This window comes from Podarcis bocagei (assembly GCF_964188305.1).
Source record: "Podarcis bocagei genome assembly, chromosome: 6".
NCBI lineage: Eukaryota > Metazoa > Chordata > Lepidosauria > Squamata > Lacertidae > Podarcis > Podarcis bocagei.
Genome location: NC_138130.1, coordinates 57,286,118 through 57,306,530, shown reverse-complemented (window position 1 = coordinate 57,306,530; position 20,413 = coordinate 57,286,118). Strand labels below are relative to the sequence as shown.

At 40.7% G+C, this 20,413-nt stretch overlaps 1 protein-coding gene across 2 annotated transcripts; it reads right to left on the bottom strand.

Annotated features, from left to right (window-relative positions):
* Positions 1-278: 278 nt before the first annotated feature.
* Positions 279-17,387, bottom strand: MRPL39 (mitochondrial ribosomal protein L39). Of its 2 annotated transcripts, none has more exons than XM_081199682.1 (10): positions 17,255-17,387; positions 12,656-12,862; positions 11,616-11,755; positions 10,613-10,712; positions 9,665-9,732; positions 5,001-5,113; positions 3,671-3,736; positions 2,540-2,693; positions 997-1,044; positions 279-404 (listed from the first exon to the last, which is right to left on the bottom strand). In XM_081199682.1, exons 1-10 carry the CDS (start codon positions 17,289-17,291, stop codon positions 339-341), a joined length of 999 nt encoding a protein of 332 aa, XP_081055808.1. In that variant the 5' UTR covers positions 17,292-17,387; the 3' UTR covers positions 279-338. The 2 variants fall into 2 exon arrangements, with proteins under 2 accessions (XP_081055808.1, XP_081055807.1); XM_081199681.1 differs by lacking the exon at positions 17,255-17,387 and adding an exon at positions 14,312-14,470.
* Between the last annotated feature and the right edge of the window lie 3,026 nt (positions 17,388-20,413).

Here is a 20,413-nt window from a genome sequence, read left to right as displayed (position 1 = left end):
CTCTGAGGATCATCAAGTCCAACCTCCTACCATGCAGAAATATGCAGCTATCCTATATGGAGATTGAACTTGCAACCATGGCATTACCAGCACCGTGCTCTAACCAACTCAGCTATCCAGTGAACTTTCCCATCCGTAAAACTTTCATTTATGTTTACACCTTACTTCTGATTTGATGAAGTAGGAGCAAGGGCCAACAAATGCTTTTTTGTCCAAGTCCATGAAAACCTACGGTCAGAAGTCCTCTTTGGGGGATTGATTGAATAATGAAATGGTACTTTACAAAGAAAACACAATTTAATGTTGACAAGTTTTACCCATGTGCAAATTAGAAAGACTTAGGCCGATTCAATATTTGAGATTTCATTTTCATCTTTTGCTTCTTTCATTTTGTCTTCACTGATCTGCAAAACACAGTAAATAATTTACTGGAAGCATATATTCTCATATGCTACTTGCACCAGTTCCGAGTCATTCTTGCTCCTTCATTTAGAGCAAGTGAAGAAACACTGCGCTCATATTAAACAACCTGTCTATTAGCAGCCACTCTTTTCTCAACATGGATATTTCTCAACAAAACTGCTGTATCTGATGTATGAATGGCAAAGACACAGCATAGCTTTTACCTCCCCTGGGAAATGCTAATTTCCTCCGTCTTAAGGCATTAACACTTTCTCACTGAAAACTGTTCTATTAATACATACCATATTGGAGGAAATTACAGTTCTGTTTTAGTTACATATGCAAATTGGGATTGCAAAGCAAAGTTCCCATACTTTTTGAAGTTGTACAAATAAGCAGCAAAACTTTCAACAGATGGGCTAATATGGATCATGTAAAACTGATAATTTAAAATTTGCATTTTTGTATACATTTGATCCATAGCCCTATAAGAAATAAAACATTAAATACCCAAAGACAGCATGTCAACAATTCAAATAATAATAATAATAATAATAATAATAATAATAATAATAATAATGCAACTAGACTTACTAAGTTTCGAGACCTTTCCCGCAATCTGTGCCATATTGTGTGATGAAGCTGGAATGTGAAAGGGTGCAGTCAAGTATATAGCCAGACAGATGTCTTACCATGTCTACTTTAATGGCCTATGACAACTACTACTCTGACAAGAACTTCCGTCACTACAGTTTCACAATAACTACTCAAGAGGGTTTTATCCAACTTAGTCATACTCTTAGCTGGCTCACTATAATCAGTGGACTAGTTAGCCATGACTAAATTAAGCCCACTGATTTCAATGGCTCTCGCCAGTATGATTTAGCAAGATAAAACTTAAAATGTAACAGTATTTCTTTATACCGTACGTGTTTGGTTTATTTCGTTTATTAGTAAAATATAATGTAAAAAAGGAAAGTAAGCAACACTTTGGTAAGTTAACTTTAAGTGCCAGAAGTAGAGTATCAATTTTTTTCAAATATCTGTATCAACTGTATCATGCTGCCTTTTATTGTAAGCAACTTCGTAAACTGAGTATTTTAAACCCCCAAATATATCAAAACAACTTGTGGTGTGTGTGTGTACATAAAAAGATTCCTAAATGCAAGCACATGCTTGTAACAAATTTATTTAAGTATGTAGAGAGAGATTTCTTTCAGCTCTTGACAAAAACTGCCAAGGGAGCACTGATCCAACACACACAAGCTGTTTAACATCTTTAACAAGCTTGTTCTCTACGATATACAAGAAAGATCTAACTACTGTTGCAAATGGACAACCAACAAATAGTATTAAATGGTCTGGTTGGGGGAAGTGGGGAACAGACCCCTTTAGGGAAGCATCCAACATCACATAAACGGAATTTCAATTGTGTGACAGGACTTCCCCTTCTTCTCTGCTCATACTCTCCCTGCCCGCCCCCCACCCAAAATCTGCTACAGAGGGCATCTAGGTTAGGAACCTTAAAGAGGCTGTGCTGCTTTTTATTCTTCATTAAAAGGAACAGATGGTCTTCTACGTCAAATTTATATTTATATATTGAAAGTGATTCAAGCTGTTCTTTAATTAATTAAATAACATTTGCACCCAGCCTTTCCCTTAAAAAAAAGAACAAAAACCCAACAATTAAATTAAAAAGAAATGTAATTAACATAAGAAGGCTCCCTATGACAAAACTCAAAAAATCAAGCCATTTGATGGGGGCGGGATGCTCCAATGTTGTTGGACTTCCATCAGCACAGCCAAAAATCAGGGATGGTGAGATTTGTATTTCCACCACAGTGGGAGGGAAACAGCACTTCTATGACTGCTGTATAACAATTTTTGGTTTCCTCCTCTTTGTGCCATTTATAATTTACAGGTTTCTAATGAATGAGTTTCTACTTATTCTACGAAAAAGAGTAGTGGAACTACACATTGGAACTAAAAGTGCTATATCTCATGTCTAACGGGATAACTGAAGCTACTAACGCACCTTATACTGAAGCCCTGAAAAAAGGAAGACAAACACATCCACAAGCATCTTTTATGTTCCTTACTTCAATCACAAATATCTACAAGCAAATTGATGACTTACCTTTAAGTAAATTGGAACAGAGAGACCCTGGAATCTCCGCATAAGCTCAGACTCAGCACTTGGAACATTATGAGCAGCTGTCACCTCATACTGGTGACATAGGCTGGTTCTGGGAATCTGTGGGCCTTCACTAATGTCTACAAAGTCGCCTAACCTGATTGAAAGCAAAAACAAAGAAAGATTAATAACTTTTTTTTAAGTGTATTTCCCCCCCAAAAAAACATTTGTCTCATTAACTGCAAAACAAAAGCCCTGCCAATGCGATGCACCAATAGTCAGTAGATTTCAGAACTGTTCTTTTAGAAAACCTGATGTTGTTTATAGGTGAAGCTGTTTATGGGAGGAACTAAGAAGTATATGTGCTATTATCTGTGTCACCTGCATTGACAGAGGAGATGCATCGTTTGGGACCCCAAAAGGGAAGGTACCAGATTATTGTGGTAACACCATAATAAACCTAGCCTATGGAATCTAGTAAAAATAGGACAACTGACATGTAGCAGTTTGATTTTTAAAAGTCAGTTTAAGGCATTTTGAACATTCTAGGCAGAAGAAGTCAAAGCCCGAGAGCTCCCTATCCTGTAAGCAGAACTTTGCTCTTGGAACTCTAGATCCAACTCACAAGTACGGAATACAGTGGTACCTTGGGTTACAGATGCTTCAGGTTACAGACTCCGCTAACCCAGAAATAGTACCTCGGGTTAAGAACTTTGCCTCAGGATGAGAACGGAAATCGCGCGGCGGCAGCGGGAGGCCCCATTAGCTAAAGTGGTACCTCAGGTTAAGAACAGTTTCAGATTAAGAACGGGCCTCCAGAACAAATTAAGTTCTTAACCCGAGGTACCACTGTATTACATACAAACACATTTAAAATGTGATTCATTTCTATGCTGCTCTTCAATGTAAAATATCCCCACAGAGTCTCACCCCATGACTAGAATACGACTGAAAGCTGTTAAACAAGTTGCCTATTTGTATCTTCATTGTATCTGGGGAAGTTCAAATCATTTTTGTGACTTGATGACAGGTAGGTCACGGTTACAAGGAATCCTAGCGTGCAAGCGCGCGCGCGCGCTCTCTCTCTATATATAATCCTAGTTATGAAACAAAAACAAACAGGATTTTGCTCACCTGTGCAATTTTACTATTCTTTCAGAGTTCTGTGAAGCTTGCTGTTCAATTAACTCCCTTTTGTACCTACAGAACCAGAAAAGAGGCTCATAACTCAACATCACAAGGTATAAAGTGGAAGATCATAACCGAATTGGAAGAATACACATTATGCCACACTTCTTTGCATATTCATAACCTTATATTTTCCTTTCTAACTACTAGGTTCAACCGCCCTCTTTCCGAGGAGTTCTTCTCAAGGAATTGCCAAAAGAGCATCTTTCTTACAGTCCGCCAGTCCTAGGTAAGCAGTAGGAGACAGCTTCCTTCTGTTAACTACTCAAATCCACAACAAACAGTGACAGTGGAGTTAACTCAGATACATTACAAGCTCCACAATATATATTATATATAATATAATATATATATAGGCATTATAGATACCTATACGTTCAGGCTTAAGCACATTGTTTCTCTTAGACAACACATCTCCCTTTACTTATATTCATTAACACTCTTTGTAGTAGATTAATTTAGGCTATCTACTACACAGCAAAAAAATAAGTTACATATGTAAGCTCTCTCACAGGTATACATGGCATATATGGCTGCTTGGTTGACCTGAGTTGTTCCACATTCCTTTAATTGCCAGCAACAGACTGTAGTGCCATCTACTGGCAAAAATGATGAAAAACTTCAGGTCAGTACCTTAGTAAGGGAAAATTAGCATTACAGTGGTACCTTGGGTTACATACACTTCAGGTTACATACGCTTCAGGTTACAGACTCTGCCAACCCAGAAATATTACCTCGGGTAAAGAACTTTGCTTCAGGATGAGAACAGAAATCGTGCTCCGCTGGTGCGGCGGCAGCGGAAGGCCCCATTAGCTAAAGTGGTGCTTCAGGTTAAGAACAGTTTCAGGTTAAGAACGGACCTCCGGAACGAATTAAGTACTTAACCCGAGGTACCACTGTACACTCCTGTTTACGAACAATTCAATTTACGAACTCCACAAAACCAGAAGTAGTGTCCCGGTTTGAGAACTTTACCTCGGTCAAAGAACAGAATCCAAACGGTGGAAGGGGACTGGCGGTGGAAGGCCTCATTAGGGAAAGCATGCCTCGGTTTAAGAACGGTTTCGGTTTAAGAACGTACTTCCGGAACGGATTAAGTTCGTAAACCGAGGTACCACTGCAATTGTTTAATGTAACCAATTGGACCAGCTTTAAAACTCACTTAAATTACATATATAACTTATCTTGTGAAATACAATACACAATTTCAGCAGAAGATACGGGTGGCCTGCTTTTAAAAAACATGTGCTATTAAACATAATATGGTAATACTGACTTGTTATGCTGAAAAATTTCAAGCGCCACTTTTGCATCAACATCCAGCATTTCAAACGGAAGGTCTTTATGAATTAGCTTGTTAACGTCTTTTGTAAGAGAATGGAGACTTTCCTTGGAAAAGAAGAAAAAAATGTATGTATACACAGATCAACAAGACAAGCAAGGAATACAGAATGAAAATTAGCTCAGATGACTGAAATCCATGCCATGTAAGGGTTAGCCCTCACCCTCCAGTGGATTTTCCAAGGCCAAACCAATTGGGATAAGTCTTGCCTATGCTCAGCCTTGGAGTAAGGCAAGACGGTGCAATATATAGACAACAAATAGTAAATATTAACTGTTCCCGGTGATTTTTCCTTGTTGTAATGTTTCATTCCCCCACCCCACCCCACAGACTGTAAAATTATTTAGCTTCTTTGGTTTTACAGCCACCCATGAAAAGTGCTCTCACTACTTTACTTCCACATAAGGCAAATAGTAGTTACTCTGGAACCAGCCTGAAACTGCATTTACGGATTAAATAATAGACCAGAGCTTTCCAAACTCTTCATGTTGGTGACATGCTTTTTAGATATGCATCATTTCGCGACATGGTAATTCAGTTTTACTAGCAAACCGGAGGTTAAACTAACCCCTTTTGAGCCCCGGGAGGAGCGTGGGGAGCGTTCGCACGACACACCTACACACTGCAGCCGACACAAACATGTTGTGACATGACAGTTCAGTAAGCTCTGTAATAGACCTTCTCTATTATAGAAGCTCTTGCATGGGAAGGTCAATCTCAGTTTATAAAGACTAATTTGTAGTTAATTGATTCTCATTTTCACTGTTGAAACTAATACAAATAAAAGGGGAGGAATCCTTTCTTGAGAATCATTTTTACTGTGCACACTACAAAATGAGGCATAGCTATTTTGATCTTTATCTGGAGGCCTTTTCGTTTCCGCATTTATTTAGCTGTGTACAAAAATGGTCTAAAAATCGATTTATTTTAATGCTTAGAAGCATAGAATTGGAGGGGACCACAAGGGTTATCCTTGGGTCCAACCCCATGCAATGCAGGAATCTTCTTTCCAACATGGGGCTTGAACCCACGACCCTGAGATTTTAAATTTCATGCTCTACTGACTGAGCTATCCACAGGGTTATCACTAATTAGAGAAAATACCACAGCAGTAACAGGAATAGGTGAGCCTCCCTATTCATCACAAGGTAACAGCCTTTCTCAGCTTACTCCAACTGCCCTCAGTCCCAGCCTCTATGCTGAATGGCCAGAGATGATGAGACTTCTGGTCTAAACTGCCTGGAGGTTGGGGAAAGATTGCATTTTAGAGGGACTTCCGGGTTAGCGCCTCCGGTAATGGCTGAATTCCTCTGACCGGGAGGAATTCGCTTCGTGGAAATTAAGGTCTGACCGCTACGGCGAAGGCGGGGACCCACAAAAAATCACAGGCGGGAGAAGCCTGTGAACGTGGGATTCGGCTGGCACCTTTTGCGCCTCCCCTACTCGCGGGGAAACCCGTTTTCGGGGATCCGGAGCAACGTGGGGTGAGTGCGCGGTGCTTCAAATTGACTGCTTCTTTCACGGAGTGAAGCCGCATTGCTGTTGCCGGAGAGCGCTGACTTTTTCCTGTGGACAATTCGATCTTAAAACAACTACCCGTGAGTAGAACGGAAAATTGGATTTTTAAACATTTTAATTTGGTGCCGAAACAGGGAGGTTTCAAACAGGAAGTCCGCCTTCCCCTTTTGTAAATAGACTGGAGCAAAAAGGCTGCAAGCTAAAGTCTTGGAAAGCTTTTCATAAAGGATTAAACTTCCATCGGCTAAAATCATCAAACCCCCCCCCCCCTGGAAGCAGGAGGAGAGGGGGGAATTTTTAGACCGCGTAAGCCTGCAGGAGAGAGTGAAGAAAGTCAAATTACCACCACTCTGAACCTGGAAACGGGCTGCTAGTAGGACTGAAGTTTTGGATATGTTCATTGACTCTGAATAGATCGTTTGTTGACAGTAAGTTAAAGAAGAGAAATACATTGTTTCCATTGTCTCCTTCTGCGTTTAAAAAGGAGTAAATGTAATTGAAAATTGAAACTAACTTTATTGTTTGAATTGTGCTTAAAAGGATTGATACAAATAGAAATTGTTTCCCCCTAGAGGAAGCCTTTGAAATTGTTACATGAGCTGAGCAGGGAATTTCCAGCTGTAAGACAAGACCGTGAGAATCTGGGATTGACCTTGGACTGTTAAGAATGTTGACAGAAGAAGCCTTAGTGGTTGCATTATGTAAGATTAATGACTCACTGGAACAGCTCCATAGGAAGACGGATGTGATGATTATAAAAATTGATAACTTGGAACAAAAAGTGACTAACTTGGGACAGAAAGTGAATATTAATACAGAAACTATTCAGGAATCGATACAGGGATCTACCTTGACATGGCAAATTGAGGAGAAGGCGGGGGAGAAAGTTGTTAGAGCCCCAGCCTTACAGATGCAATTTGATGACTATAAGTGGATGCCTTTTATGACTGAATCTATAGAAAGCCAGACTTTGAGGATTGGAGCCCCGCTTGGACTGGAGAAGGAAAGTTGGATAGATCCCTTCATGCAGGGATTTATTGACTTTTGGGACTTGGACTTGGGTCAGGACGAGACTGGAGTTGTGGGGACTGCCAGACTTGGAGGAACTTTGAAATACGACTGGAAATATCTCGTGAATTTCAGTTTTAACTATGGAGATTTGGCTGATTTGTCGAGAAGGAATAAAAACATTGCTAGGTGGGAATTTCCTCGAGATTTACTTTTCAGCATCAAAGGAAGGAAAATAAGAACAAGATCAGGAGAAGACAAAGTAAAGTGCATGTATAAACATGAAGAAGACTCGCAGAAGGGACTTGGAAAAGAGTTAAGAGCCTCGGACAGAAGATCACCAGGTTGATGGACTATATGGAATTGACGGAAATGACTGGCAGAATCCGAGACCAGGGAGAAGAGACGGTGGAAGAATATTGGAAAAAGTTTAAAATCTATATATGGAAATAATGTAAAATTAATGAATGTTAGAAAAATGTTGGAAGGAAATTATATGACTTTAGTAGAAATGTTTTAAGGAATTAAGCATAAATAAGTATTATAGTTTTAATGGAAAATAAGGTTAAAATATGTTAAGATAATCATATGACAGAAAATAGAGAAAGATGGAAAGGATTTGCTGAAACAGTTAATAGAAATGGAATACAAAAAGGGAGGTGAGAGGAGGTCGATGAAACAAGGGAATGAAAGAGAGGGTATTGAGATGGTATGATGTGTGTTTTTTGAACTGTTTTTGCTTTTGTTTTGTTTAATGTGTTAATGTTATGTTGTGTATTGTTTATATACTGTACTGTATGTCTTTTCTTCTTTTTTTCTTCTTTTTCTTTCTTTTTTCTTCTTTCCTTTTTGTAAGGTTTAAAAGTAATAAATATTATTTTAAAAAAAGAAAAGAAAAAAAGATTGCATTTTAGCATCTGACCAGTACATTTGTGTTTCCTTACATATACATACACACACTTCCTGTACGTGCACATACACAATACCCTGTACACAATCTACTGCTACCCTTGTATACAGGAATATACCCTATATATTCCTGTACACAATATACTGTTTTCCTTACACCAGGGGTCAGCAACCTTTTTCAGCCGTGGGCCGGTCCACCGTCCCTCAGACCATGTGGTGGGCCGGACTATATTTTGAAGAAGAAGAAAAAATGAACGAATTCCTATGCCCCACAAATAACCCAGAGATGCATTTTAAATAAAAGGACACATTCTACTCATGTAAAAACACGCTGATTCCCGGACCGTCTGCAGACTGGATTTAGAAGGCGATTGAGCCGCATCTGGCCCACGGGCCTTAGGTTGCCTACCCCTGCCTTACACAATATAGTACAAATGCTTGAGTAATTCCAGATGCCTGGTTTTGCTCAGTCAATTACAAGTATGCTGGAAAAGGACTAGCCTAAATAAAGTTTTGCCAATGCCAACGTAAATATCCCCAAGATGTGACTCCAAGCCTGAATGGATCTTAAGGAGACTTCTGTGAACAGAAGAGCTTCTGGAATTCATGGATGGCACTGAGATCCAATAAAAGATCCCATGCGCTGAAGAGAAATAAGCATTTTTCACCTATTTCTTCTTCCGCCCTGCAACCTTCTGCGGGAGGTTTGGAATAGATTTTCAGGGGATGAGAGACAAGAGATGGAAGATGGAAATAGGCAAAAGTCATCTTTTCTGGTGGGAGCAAACTCAGGGTGGACTCCAACAATGCATAAGCAGCTTTCCTCTCACCTCTTCCTCTCCTCCGTCTTGAAGAATCCTATGTGTCCCCAAGATTTGTTTCAGAGGGTCCCACAATCCTCCAGAGCAGATTTTAAGGACATGAAGAAGAGGGAAGGAGAGGAAGGGGAAATCCCAATGCACAAACAGAACTCTCTTCTGCTTAGGAACAGGCAATGTTGGATACAAGCTTTAGGATCCTAGCCAATGTCTATTGGACAGTATTTGCTGGCAAGTAGATCTGTGTTTGGTGAAAATTTCCCCTGTATTTTGTAACACTGAATAACCAAATATCCCCCAAATAAAGAGTACACTGGAACATGTCTAGGGAATCATCATACTTACAGAAGTTGGTTTCCAGTCGTCCAGCCTGCTGTCCAAGATTACATCGTAGCAAAAAGCTCCCGATATCACTGCATGGCAAGTCAAGATCCAAAAGAAAATGAGTAATTTAGAAGTCTGAACTAAACCTATTTTGCAATCCTAATGGTAGCCAACATATGGGGCTTCCTACAGTATCGGAATGCTCTTATACATGTTTATGGTGCAGCCAATGTGGAATATTGGGTATGATTATGGTTGCACCATCTAAAATGGGTAGTGATAGACTAGAGTAGGAAAAGAGGAGAGCAACCACAATGATCTATAGGGGTTGGGGCATTTTCTTTACAGGAAAGATAAATAAAACCTGGGTGGCTATTAAGGTCAACCTCTGACACCCTGCTCTGAGTTTCACCACCTTCTGGTGACTGGAGAAAAGGGTTTACAGTTGCACTTCATCTTTGGAAGTCCTTTTTCAGAGAGGTTCTCCCAGTGTCAATGTTGTTCTCTTTTCCGCAAAGGTGAAAGCATTTTTATCTGCTCAGACCTTTTAGATTTTCTACAATTTTTATCAGAGGTAAGTTACACTGAGAATCCATGAAGTTGACTAACAGTAGATTCCAAACAGCTAAGTAGTATTTCGCCATTCAACTTTTAACTAACTTATAGAATTGTCTGCTACAAGATATGGCAATGGCCATTAATGATGCAAACAGATAAAAATTATTTGATCCATTTGTGAAACAGGTTTTCTCTTTCCCCAAATCTCCTCACACAGGGCAAGGGGCCTCTACAGGGCTGAGGAGAGGATGGGGAAGTCCACTCATACGAGATTAGAATTACTCTAAATTACCAAAGCTTTTGAAATGCATAAATTAAGCAGACCTTTAATCAAAGAACCTTCTACATGTGTTCCAATATACAATTGATCAACTTTCAAGAACAGTAAGTTTGCAACAGCAAAACATGTACCTGGCACTTCCGGAGCTCTAACAAGAGTGACTGGGTATTCATCTTTAAAGGCCTGTTCTAATACACAGCCCAGCATCATAGCACAAGAGCGCCAATAGGCCTGCAACAAAGGATTTCAAACAAACTTTATTTATTCTAACATCATGCCATGCCAGTTCAGTTCAAGTGAAAACAAAGTGTAAAAGTCTCAAAATATGCAAGAAGACAGCTGCTAATATTAATGGATATCTCTCCACCTCACTTCTGACATAAAGTTTGCTTGTGGTAGAGAAGTGGAAATGTGAGGAGTGGAGCTGTCCTCCATTTTCATGTACTGTGTAGGACTAGTAATCGTTGAAAGATATGAAGCCCTCTAGAGCAGAGCCACACGTACAAGATCTTTCTAGAAATTGTTTGCTATATGGTAGGATCCAGATTTCCCATTAGAGGAATGGCCAGATTCTTTCCATTATTGGAAGGCACCAAGATCCAACAGAGACTCTCTGATAGAGGAAAAGGAGAAAGCGATCTTCAATGGTTCCTCCTTTTTCCTGTCTCCTCATGCTGCTTCCCACACTATTATAGATGGTCTCACAATTTTCTGGAGAGCTTTCCAGGACACACAGGGTAAAGGAGAAATTGGGGGAGTTTCCTTCCCTGCCTTCCTCTTTCAGAGTAAAATAGAATTTCACAGAGCTGTTCTGATTCAACCGTTATTGGCCTGCATTTCTTACTGTTCTACTATAAACAAGAAGAGCATTGCTTATGCAGTTATGTGGAAAGAGATATAAATGTACTACAGAAGTGTGTGATTTAAAAATAGAAGAAAACCAGGAAGCCAAATATTTTGAATAATACCTAAAGAGTAACCATGTATGACTATGTAGCAATTATTTTCTGCCCTCATCTTTGTGCTTGTATTCAACAAACAAGATTCAAATCCTTCTCTTACTTAGGTTTTATTCGAAAAAAGCTTCAACTCAAAGGGAAGAAAACACTGTGAAGAAAAATGGTACAAACATACTTTGTTCACCTCCTCCGGATCCTCACTTTTGAAAGTAAGAAACTGAATTTCACAGGAGTGAGTCAAAGGCCTGTACATATCCCAGATCTGTCCATCTACAAGGGCAAGTACTGATCTCTTACTGTGCCATTCACTTAAATCTAGGAAAGGAGAAAAAGTACAAAAAGTACAGCAAAATAATAGTGATAGTATAGTTGTACTTTGTTTACAATAATCAGCCAGACAATAAACCATCAATTAAAAAAGAGTGAGCAGCAGCGGCATTCTCCATGGACCAGCTGTTGCTCAGCCTTTACTGTCAGACACTATCAGAGCTCAAAAACATTTGGGATAACAGAAAAGAGAGGACCTAGTCAGCCTATTTTTTTTTTTAGATCATCTTGTAGAATGTTGTAAAGAAATTGGATGGATGGAGCATACTTCTCCTTCTTAGCTTGTTAGGAATTCCTGATAGATGTGAAATTAAAAATCAGGCAGGAATCCTTTTGATGGCCAGGGAAAGGTGGAACTAACAATGTTGGAGATTAACAAGGGGTGGGAAACCACTGGACCTCAGCCTAATTTTGAAAACCACCTGGAAGGGATCATTCAAGTCCTTGGAAGAGCAACCTGTTGGGCAGGGAAGAATAGGATTCAGGAGAGAAAGACTGAACACCTGAAAGTGAGAGACAGAAAGAGTGGCTCTGTCTTCCATTGGCAAGTTACTCCTAAAGGAATGGGGGCCCATGAAGGGGGGGGCCTCTACTCTCAACATACTAGATTGCTAGGCCCCATTAATAGATGATAAAATATAAAGGGATGGGAGTAACCTATGGAGGGAGAGATTTCTGAATGGGATACAGGAGCAACTGTGTAATGGATCTGATTGTACTACCTTTGGAACAGTGAACTAGATTTACTTTAAAAAGGAACATTTATCACAAGGACCTTCTTCATATAAAATTAGCTGATGCACTGTCCGTCTTTTAAAAAGTGTGGTTTTGATTTGCCATTTAGCTTAAGGGTGACATAACTACAGCCCTCCATTTGCAAGTACTTACGCATAGCACAAGTGTAAGGAGTGGAAAGCCCTTTGTTCATTATTAAAAAAGTGCCTGGATTAGGTTTGCCAACATATTTAACTTCAATCTTCTCAATTCGTGGATAAAGTGACAATTGTCTCTCTTTCTCTTTTGTGAAGAGCTCACTGCGCATCTGAGCAATCTCAGCTACTGAGAGTTGAGGAGCGGGAGCTGTTGAAACAAGCCCTGGAAATAAAAGAAGTCTCATAAACAGCATATTGCTTCATTTTAGTAAACAAAACAATCCCATGCCAGAACAGTTCCTTGGAAGCAAGCGCTAAGGATCTAAGTGGAATAGTAGATAATTTATATATTATCAAAAAATGTTGCAGTAAACAAGACTTTGACAAGTTTTGAAACTATTAGGTAAGTTCATTACTCACCATCAATATCTATAATGAATAATCAGCATAAGAAAAAAGTACTTCATATATTCAGAAGTTCAAACATGTTCTTTAAATATACAATTCTATTAGACCTTACCAACAAGTCGGATCTAAAAGCAATACTGCTGTGCCAGTATTCAGGGGCCTTTCCACACATCCATATTTTCATAGCTAGAAGTAACTTGATCCAGCTTAATAGCCTTATCACCACATGCTACATTAGGGAGAGGGCTATCAGTGTTGTACAGGAAATTACTATTAATATGTTCACTGCTGTAACTAAAGGAAGAGAGGAAATTTTCATCATGGTGTAGTGGTCATAGTATTGAACTAGTACTGGGGAGAACTAGTTTTGAATCCTCACTCACGTCATGAAGCTCACTTGGTGACCATGGGCAAGACACACTGCCCAACCTAACCTACCATACAGGGCTGTTGTGAGCATAATTGGGAAGGGAGAAGTATGTACCGGCTTGAGCTCTTTCGAAGAAATACATAAAATACATTTCAAAGTCCAAAAAATGGTGCAGGAGTTATGGCAAACCCTTTAAAAGTTGTGGGATGGAATAATCACAGTGTTTTTCCTCCTCCCACTTTAACACAAAACAAAAGGCATTTTTTAAAAAGGCAGGCGTGTCCCTGTAAATGTTTAGGCTGCCGCTATTATCTGTCCACTAATCTATATGCCAGTCAAATTATTTTGTATTACCATACAAAAAGGATGGGCCCTGCTCACAGCACAAAGATTCTGCATACTGCACAAGAGCACGCCACAAAAGTGCCCTACCCCAGCAGCACACACTGCCCTAACCACAAATCAGACTGCCTTTTCGTCCTATTGAAACTTAGCAAAACATAAGGTTTACCAAGCTGCAATATCTCTGGAGAGAGAGAGGAAGAGGAAGGACCACGGCGCTACCCACAAAGAGCAAAACTGGATCCAAAGCTCACAGCCTCTGAACTCGTTACGAACCTTCAGGGTTCAGCTTGGAATATATGAGGCGCCTACCTCATTTGGCTTAAAAATTAAAGATACAACTAGGCCCCAGCGTGCAGCAAAAAAAAAAAATCATGCTTCCGAAGGTCAAAGGGGTGGGTGGGAAACCAGCATTTCTTCACTTGGGAAAGCAAAGCACTGCAGTTCCCCACGTGCTGAAATGGGGCGTGCAAATCACTTGGGAATGGAAAGGGGCAACGTTTCTCTCCCCACACCCGCCAGCCTGACCCAGCCTGACCCTGGCGCACTCACTCCGGCTGCAGCCTCGCCACACTCCGCGGCTCCTCCAAAGAGAAGCCATCGCCAGGCGGATCCTTCGCCCCTCGAAGCCCGGCGCAAGCGGAGCACCAACAGTCGTCGCCTTCCGGAAAACAGCGGCTGCGAAACAAAGGTTCCGCCCCTCTTTCCCAGCGCGGCTCGTGACGGCTCCCCCCCCCCCCCCCGCGCGCAGCTTCTGGAAACGGCCGCTCATGGGCTATGCGTTTGGCAGGAGCGGGCTGAGGCGCCTGCTCCTCTCTCGCCTGCTCGAGCGATTCTTTCGGCCCGTTTTGTCAGCTGCAGGTGGACAGGCAGAAATGCAAGAGGTGTAGCAATGGGCAGAGCTACTATGCCTATTTGATTTCTGTCCGCTGTGCAGCTGCTGCAAGGAAACTGGCCAGGAGACGGAGGGGTTGCAGACGGACCCTTTCTCTGTTCATACAGTGATCACCACCAACCAGGCGTCTTGGCACCCGCAAAGGCTTTCGCGGATGCCTCAGGTGCCCTAAACTGACGCTGAGCTTTCTTTAAAAAGAAAAAGTATGTCTCTAACCCTAGAAAGTTATAGGGCAAAATGGGCAGGTACCATCTAAGTCGGGCATCCCCAACCTGTGGCCCTCCAGATGTTTTAGCCTACAACTCCCATGATCCCTAGCTAACAGGACCAGTGGTCAGTGGTGATGGGAACTGTAGTCCAAAACATCTGGAGGGCCAAAGGTTGGGGGTGCCTGATCTAAGTCATTTCTGTGAAATATGAGTGTGTGTGTGTGTGTGTGTGGCATGGCCACTTTGTGTATTTTTCCAGGTACTGGGGGATGCTGCCTATTGCTATTTAACAGCGACAGTGTTTGTGGAGATCGCCACAATATTGATTTTACATGCACAACCAGGACTAGCAGAACATAGCTGACATCCCATGGTAAGCACAAGGAGCATCAAGAGCAGCTGTCTCTAGTTTTGTGTTGTGCCAAGCTCCCCATGGCAGCCATTTCGTGTAATGCCATTTTCCCCAACAGCTATTTTGCGACTGGCGCCCCCAGCATTCAGTCAACCCCTGGCATATATTATATCAGCACTGACTGGTTTGTAGAGCTGCCCACCAAAAAAACACAGCACTGGTGGGGGGGGCCACCAAATTTTGGCATCACACAGGGCGCTGCTGGAATTTGAGATCCCAAGGTCTGCCACTGTACATAGTGTGAATGTCTGCAAGGACAAAACCTTTATACGTAGAGCTGTACATATGAAAACTTCCATGTTATCCAGAGCATGAAGCAACTAGAAAGGGTAAAAATAAATATTCAGATCAGAATGTAAATTCAAGCAGTTACATCTGACTTCTGCATTGTCACACGCAGCAAGTGAGATGACACCGTTAATTGGATCAACTGTGCTGGACAGTTTTCGATACTGGAAGCAGGTTTTCAGATTGCACACGACTCTTGTCAGACAAAGGCATGTACCCATTAGCAGTTTAAAAGATAATGAGGTCATCCCCTCCCCACCCACACAACATTTAAATTTGCTTTTTAACATTGCTGTACATACCAGATAGGGGGTGAGGATTTCTTCACCCGATGTGCATTACCTGATTGGTTGCCCTGCACCAAATTCCAATGGAGCTGTCATCTCATGCATAATGACTGTCTCAAATGTACACACTTCAGCTTAACAGTGACTTAAGTTTTCAGATCAGATGAAAGCTAATTTGAGGGGAAACACATCTAAACACAGTAAACTACAGGATACATATGGATTGTGGCTAATATCATGTGTACTGTACTTGGCTTCAAACCCCAGTGGTGGGAGTGCATTGTAGCTGGAATAAATGTGCAGAGCCTTAGTTTAGGAGACCAAAATAAACATTGAAGATGCTAGATAATTGGCCTGATTATTATCCAGTTACAAAGGTTTCCTGCTCAGTGCTGTTGGCATGGAGATATCCTAGACTAAATCAAAGATTGCATTCTAATGTCTTGTATGGTGTCACAAATGGGATATACTCAAAGTCATCATCATCATCATTTATACCCCGCCCATCTGGTTGGGTTTCCCCAACCACTCTGGGCAGCTCCCAACAAAATATTAAAAACACAATAAAACATCACACAGTAAGAAACAACTGCTAAAGGAATCTGAACACTGGGAAGTTGGGTAATCTTTGTGACAAGTGATATTGGATATATATATATATTTTCCATAGAGGAAGAGGTTTAGAATGATTTGCAGGCTGAGTAGTCAACTCATAACTCATCAAATTCAGATGATCAATAGAAACTCTGGCTATCTTGCCAAGAAAAGAGTTAATCTTATTTGGGACTTTGGTACTATCTTGGAGATGTTAACCCACCATATTGTGACTCTTCCATCTAATGCTTTGAAGGGAAATTCATATCATAACATTAATTTTTTACTATTTTGCAGGACCTGGTAACTGTAAGTGTTATCATATGGAGACTTTTTCACAGGATCCTTTTTTACCATTTTATATATTGAGGTGCAGATCATTTGAAAATGCTTGTAAGAACCATCTTGGCTAACCTCCTTCAAATAAATGAAAGTTACTTGTGGTTATGACAATAATTAGGGATTCTCAAAAGTGTATCCGCATACCATGAGGCTAATTCCTGTCACCCTCATTCCTCAACTTAACTTTTGACAACTCTAGTATGCTGGTTCAGTGTTTCAAGATTTGAGTTTGAGAAGGGAGGGATTCCTGTTCTGTCTATAGATGGGGCACATCCTCAACAGGAGTCCACAAACAGCTGTCCAGAAGGTTTAGGTAACATTGCTAAGGAAGTTCTGCCCAAATGGTGCTCACATATGGACCTCACCCTGGATGAGAGGAGAAATGCTGAAGTATGGTATAGTAAATCGATGACAGCCTATATATACAAAGCTTGCAATCTTAACAAATAAAATGCATTCGGTTCTTACAATTGTTTGGGAGGAGCAGGCTCCATTTGGGTAACATCTAATTTTGTCCTTGCGCTAAAGTAGCAGCTTTCTTTTTTCTTTTGCTGCTAGAGGGCTCCATTTTAGAAGTTGTTGCTGGTCTTAATTTCATTTCAGAAAAACACCTTAGAACACTTCAATGCTTTCATCAAGTTCCATTGAGCTTATCCTGCTTGTGACATCATACACGGCCTCAGAATTCCATGTTTGCTTTTAACCCAAGTTATCTCCATGCCAACAGCAGTGACCAGTAAACTTGTGAAACATAACCATCAACCTGCCTTTCCAGCAACTGGGACATTTCCTTTTGCTTTTTTATATTAAAGCATGATGGAAGAGTTGTGTGTTGGCTGGAAGCATTTTATGGACATTTCATTTCTCAGCCCAACTCCAGCTGTTGCTACTGCTGCTGCTTCCTGTTTGGTATAAATAACAATCTCTAAGAGGAAGATTATGAGAATCTATGAAATTGGTCAGAGAGGGTGTCTGGATCAGCTATGGTGAGGATATGTGTTTTATAAGTGAGGTAGTTCTGCACTAGCCAAGGAACAATGGATGCTTCCTAAAGGACTGAATTCCTGCTCCTTAAGGATGGAGGCCATTTGTTTGTATTTTGTTTCTTTCTGATAATGAGGATACAGCAAGCATGTGTGTGTGTGTGTGTGTGTGTGTGTGTGTGTGTGTGTGTGTGTGTGTGTCTCCCCACCCTTTGCATTCTACTTTCCCTCTCCATTTCCCTCTCTCCTTTATCCTCCTTCTCCAATCTTCTTTCTGTCAGAGTCATCTAGGGACAAATGTCTATTAAGACCAGGCTGGGAAGAGACTATACCTAGAAAGATGTGACATTCATTCTTTTGAATAAAAATTGGTGGATCCACTGCTGGATCAAACTCCCTTCCTATTAATCATGGATAATGAGACCTTTCAAGTAGAGCTATATTTTTCTTCATCTCTTACAAAATTCCAGCCCCAATACTGGAAGCTGTTTTGGATTCCAGAGCATTTTCTTTTTATGGAAATTACCCTTTCAGTCATTATCTTTTATTTCACCTTTTGATTTGACTGCATGCCATGAGCCAAAGGAAGCCAATGCTTGCCCTAAAGACCACTTCTTCACAACTTCCATGAGATAGAACTGTTTTTGTAATTTTGACTGCATGTCAACATTTATTTTATGTCCTGGACAACACTGAGGGTTTTTTTTGGGGGGGGGTTATGAAGGACAAAGCTGCAATCATCTGTGGAGCAATTACAAATTGACCTTTTTGTAGATGATGGAGAGATGTAACGTCTTGGATGGCAAAAGACAAACAGCCACACCAGCAGAAAAATTGATATAGTTGTTAGAGACATTGTTTCATTTTTCCCCCCAGCACACTTTCATTTAGGCATGCACCTCTTAATTCCATGGTACAAATTATCCTGGTTTCACTTCCTTTTTCATGGTTAAGAGTTTGTTTTGAATAGTTTGTTTTCATTATATATTTGGATTATATGATAACAATTGTAATGTTTGGAGATTTTGAATTTCTTTAATTAAAAAATAAAACTTTTTTTCCTTTTCATAGACTTTTATTTTTGCGGGGGGGGGGGGATTAATTTGACATTCCCTCTCATGCGCATACACAAACAGTTGTTCATTATATTTGCTTTTTACCTTAGATTCGTATGCAGAAATTCTCCAAACACAATAATCTGTAAAATGACCAAGTTCCAACAGCCTTTGATCAGTTTGGCTGGTACCACAGTTGGCATATTTGACTAACCTCATAACAAAAGTCAGCCACTGATGACATGATGGAGACCACAATAGGAACCAAAATGGCATGGTTTGATATTTTAATGTGTAGCTAGGGAAGGAATGGCTTGCTAGTCTATGGTCTCAGGAACAAGAGTAGATAGCTCAACATTTCAAGTATCCATTGGATCCATTCTGGGTAAAGAAGATGGCACTTCAGGTGCTTGCAAGTGGCAAGTAAAAATCTTTATGGGGACAAATTCAGACAGTGGCATGTATACAGTTTCATGCACACTTTACCCTACCACATGCATTTTTGTAGAGAACTGCATTGCCAAATTTGGAGACGTGTGAATTTCAAAGAATGGTTGGTCGTCTTTTCGCTGATGTATTGTTTTGGAATGTGTGAAATAGGCAGGTTGACCTTTAAATATGAACTGAATCAAATTTCTCCCTCAAGGTTCATCTACTCCATAGAAGGCAGATGGGTAGCCTGTGGCCCCTGGCTCAATTTCATGCGGCCCTTGGCCTGATTTCATGTATATGGAAAAGAGGGAAAAACAAGGGGAGAAGAGATAACACAAAGGGAGAGAATAGCGGGTGGCAGAAAGTTGGAGAGGAAGGAGTGACAAAAAGAGAGAAAGCAAAGAGGTTGGGCGGGGAGAGAAAAGGGGGTGCCTAACCCAGTTTTGGCTCTGAGAAGTTAACCCCAGGGGAACGGTGCCCTCCCTCAACAGAGAAGAGATTGCCCCCAATGAGAAGAACAAACATTGTTCTTTTGTTATCATTTAGTGCAGGAACACCCAATAGCAGTGAATTTCCTTTATTTCTCATCCAGGCCAAATCTTTTTCAAGTGGCAGACAATTGATGGCTTTAGGCATTTTGCCAAAACCTGATTCTTTAGCAAGGCCTTGAGCTGAAAAACTTTTCTTTCCTCACTATGAATAGGTTAAGGCTGTTTTCCTTTCTCTCTTAAGTTCTGGGGTTTTATTAGTTGCTTTCAGCAGAGAGGGATAATTATTGTTTGGGGATTTTGTGCATGTGTTTCAATGGCCCTCCGGAGCAGGCTTTGAGGGTGTGCAGAAGCACATAGGCTGGAGGAGAGGCAGATGAATTCCCATTGCACAGGAAAAACCCTGTTTGTGCAGTGTTGGATTCCACCCTGTTTATATCTTATGTTGTTAAAATATTAACATAGAAACTTATTCATAATTAAATTATTGATTAAAATGGATTAAAGCACTTTGTTGCTCTAGTACAGGGGTGACCAATGTGGTGCCATCAAGATGCTGATGGACTACAACTCCCATCATCCCTGACTACTGGCTGGGGCTGATGAGAGTTGCAGTCTGTCAACATCTGGAGGATGCCACGGTGGCTATCCATGCTCTCTAGCACAACA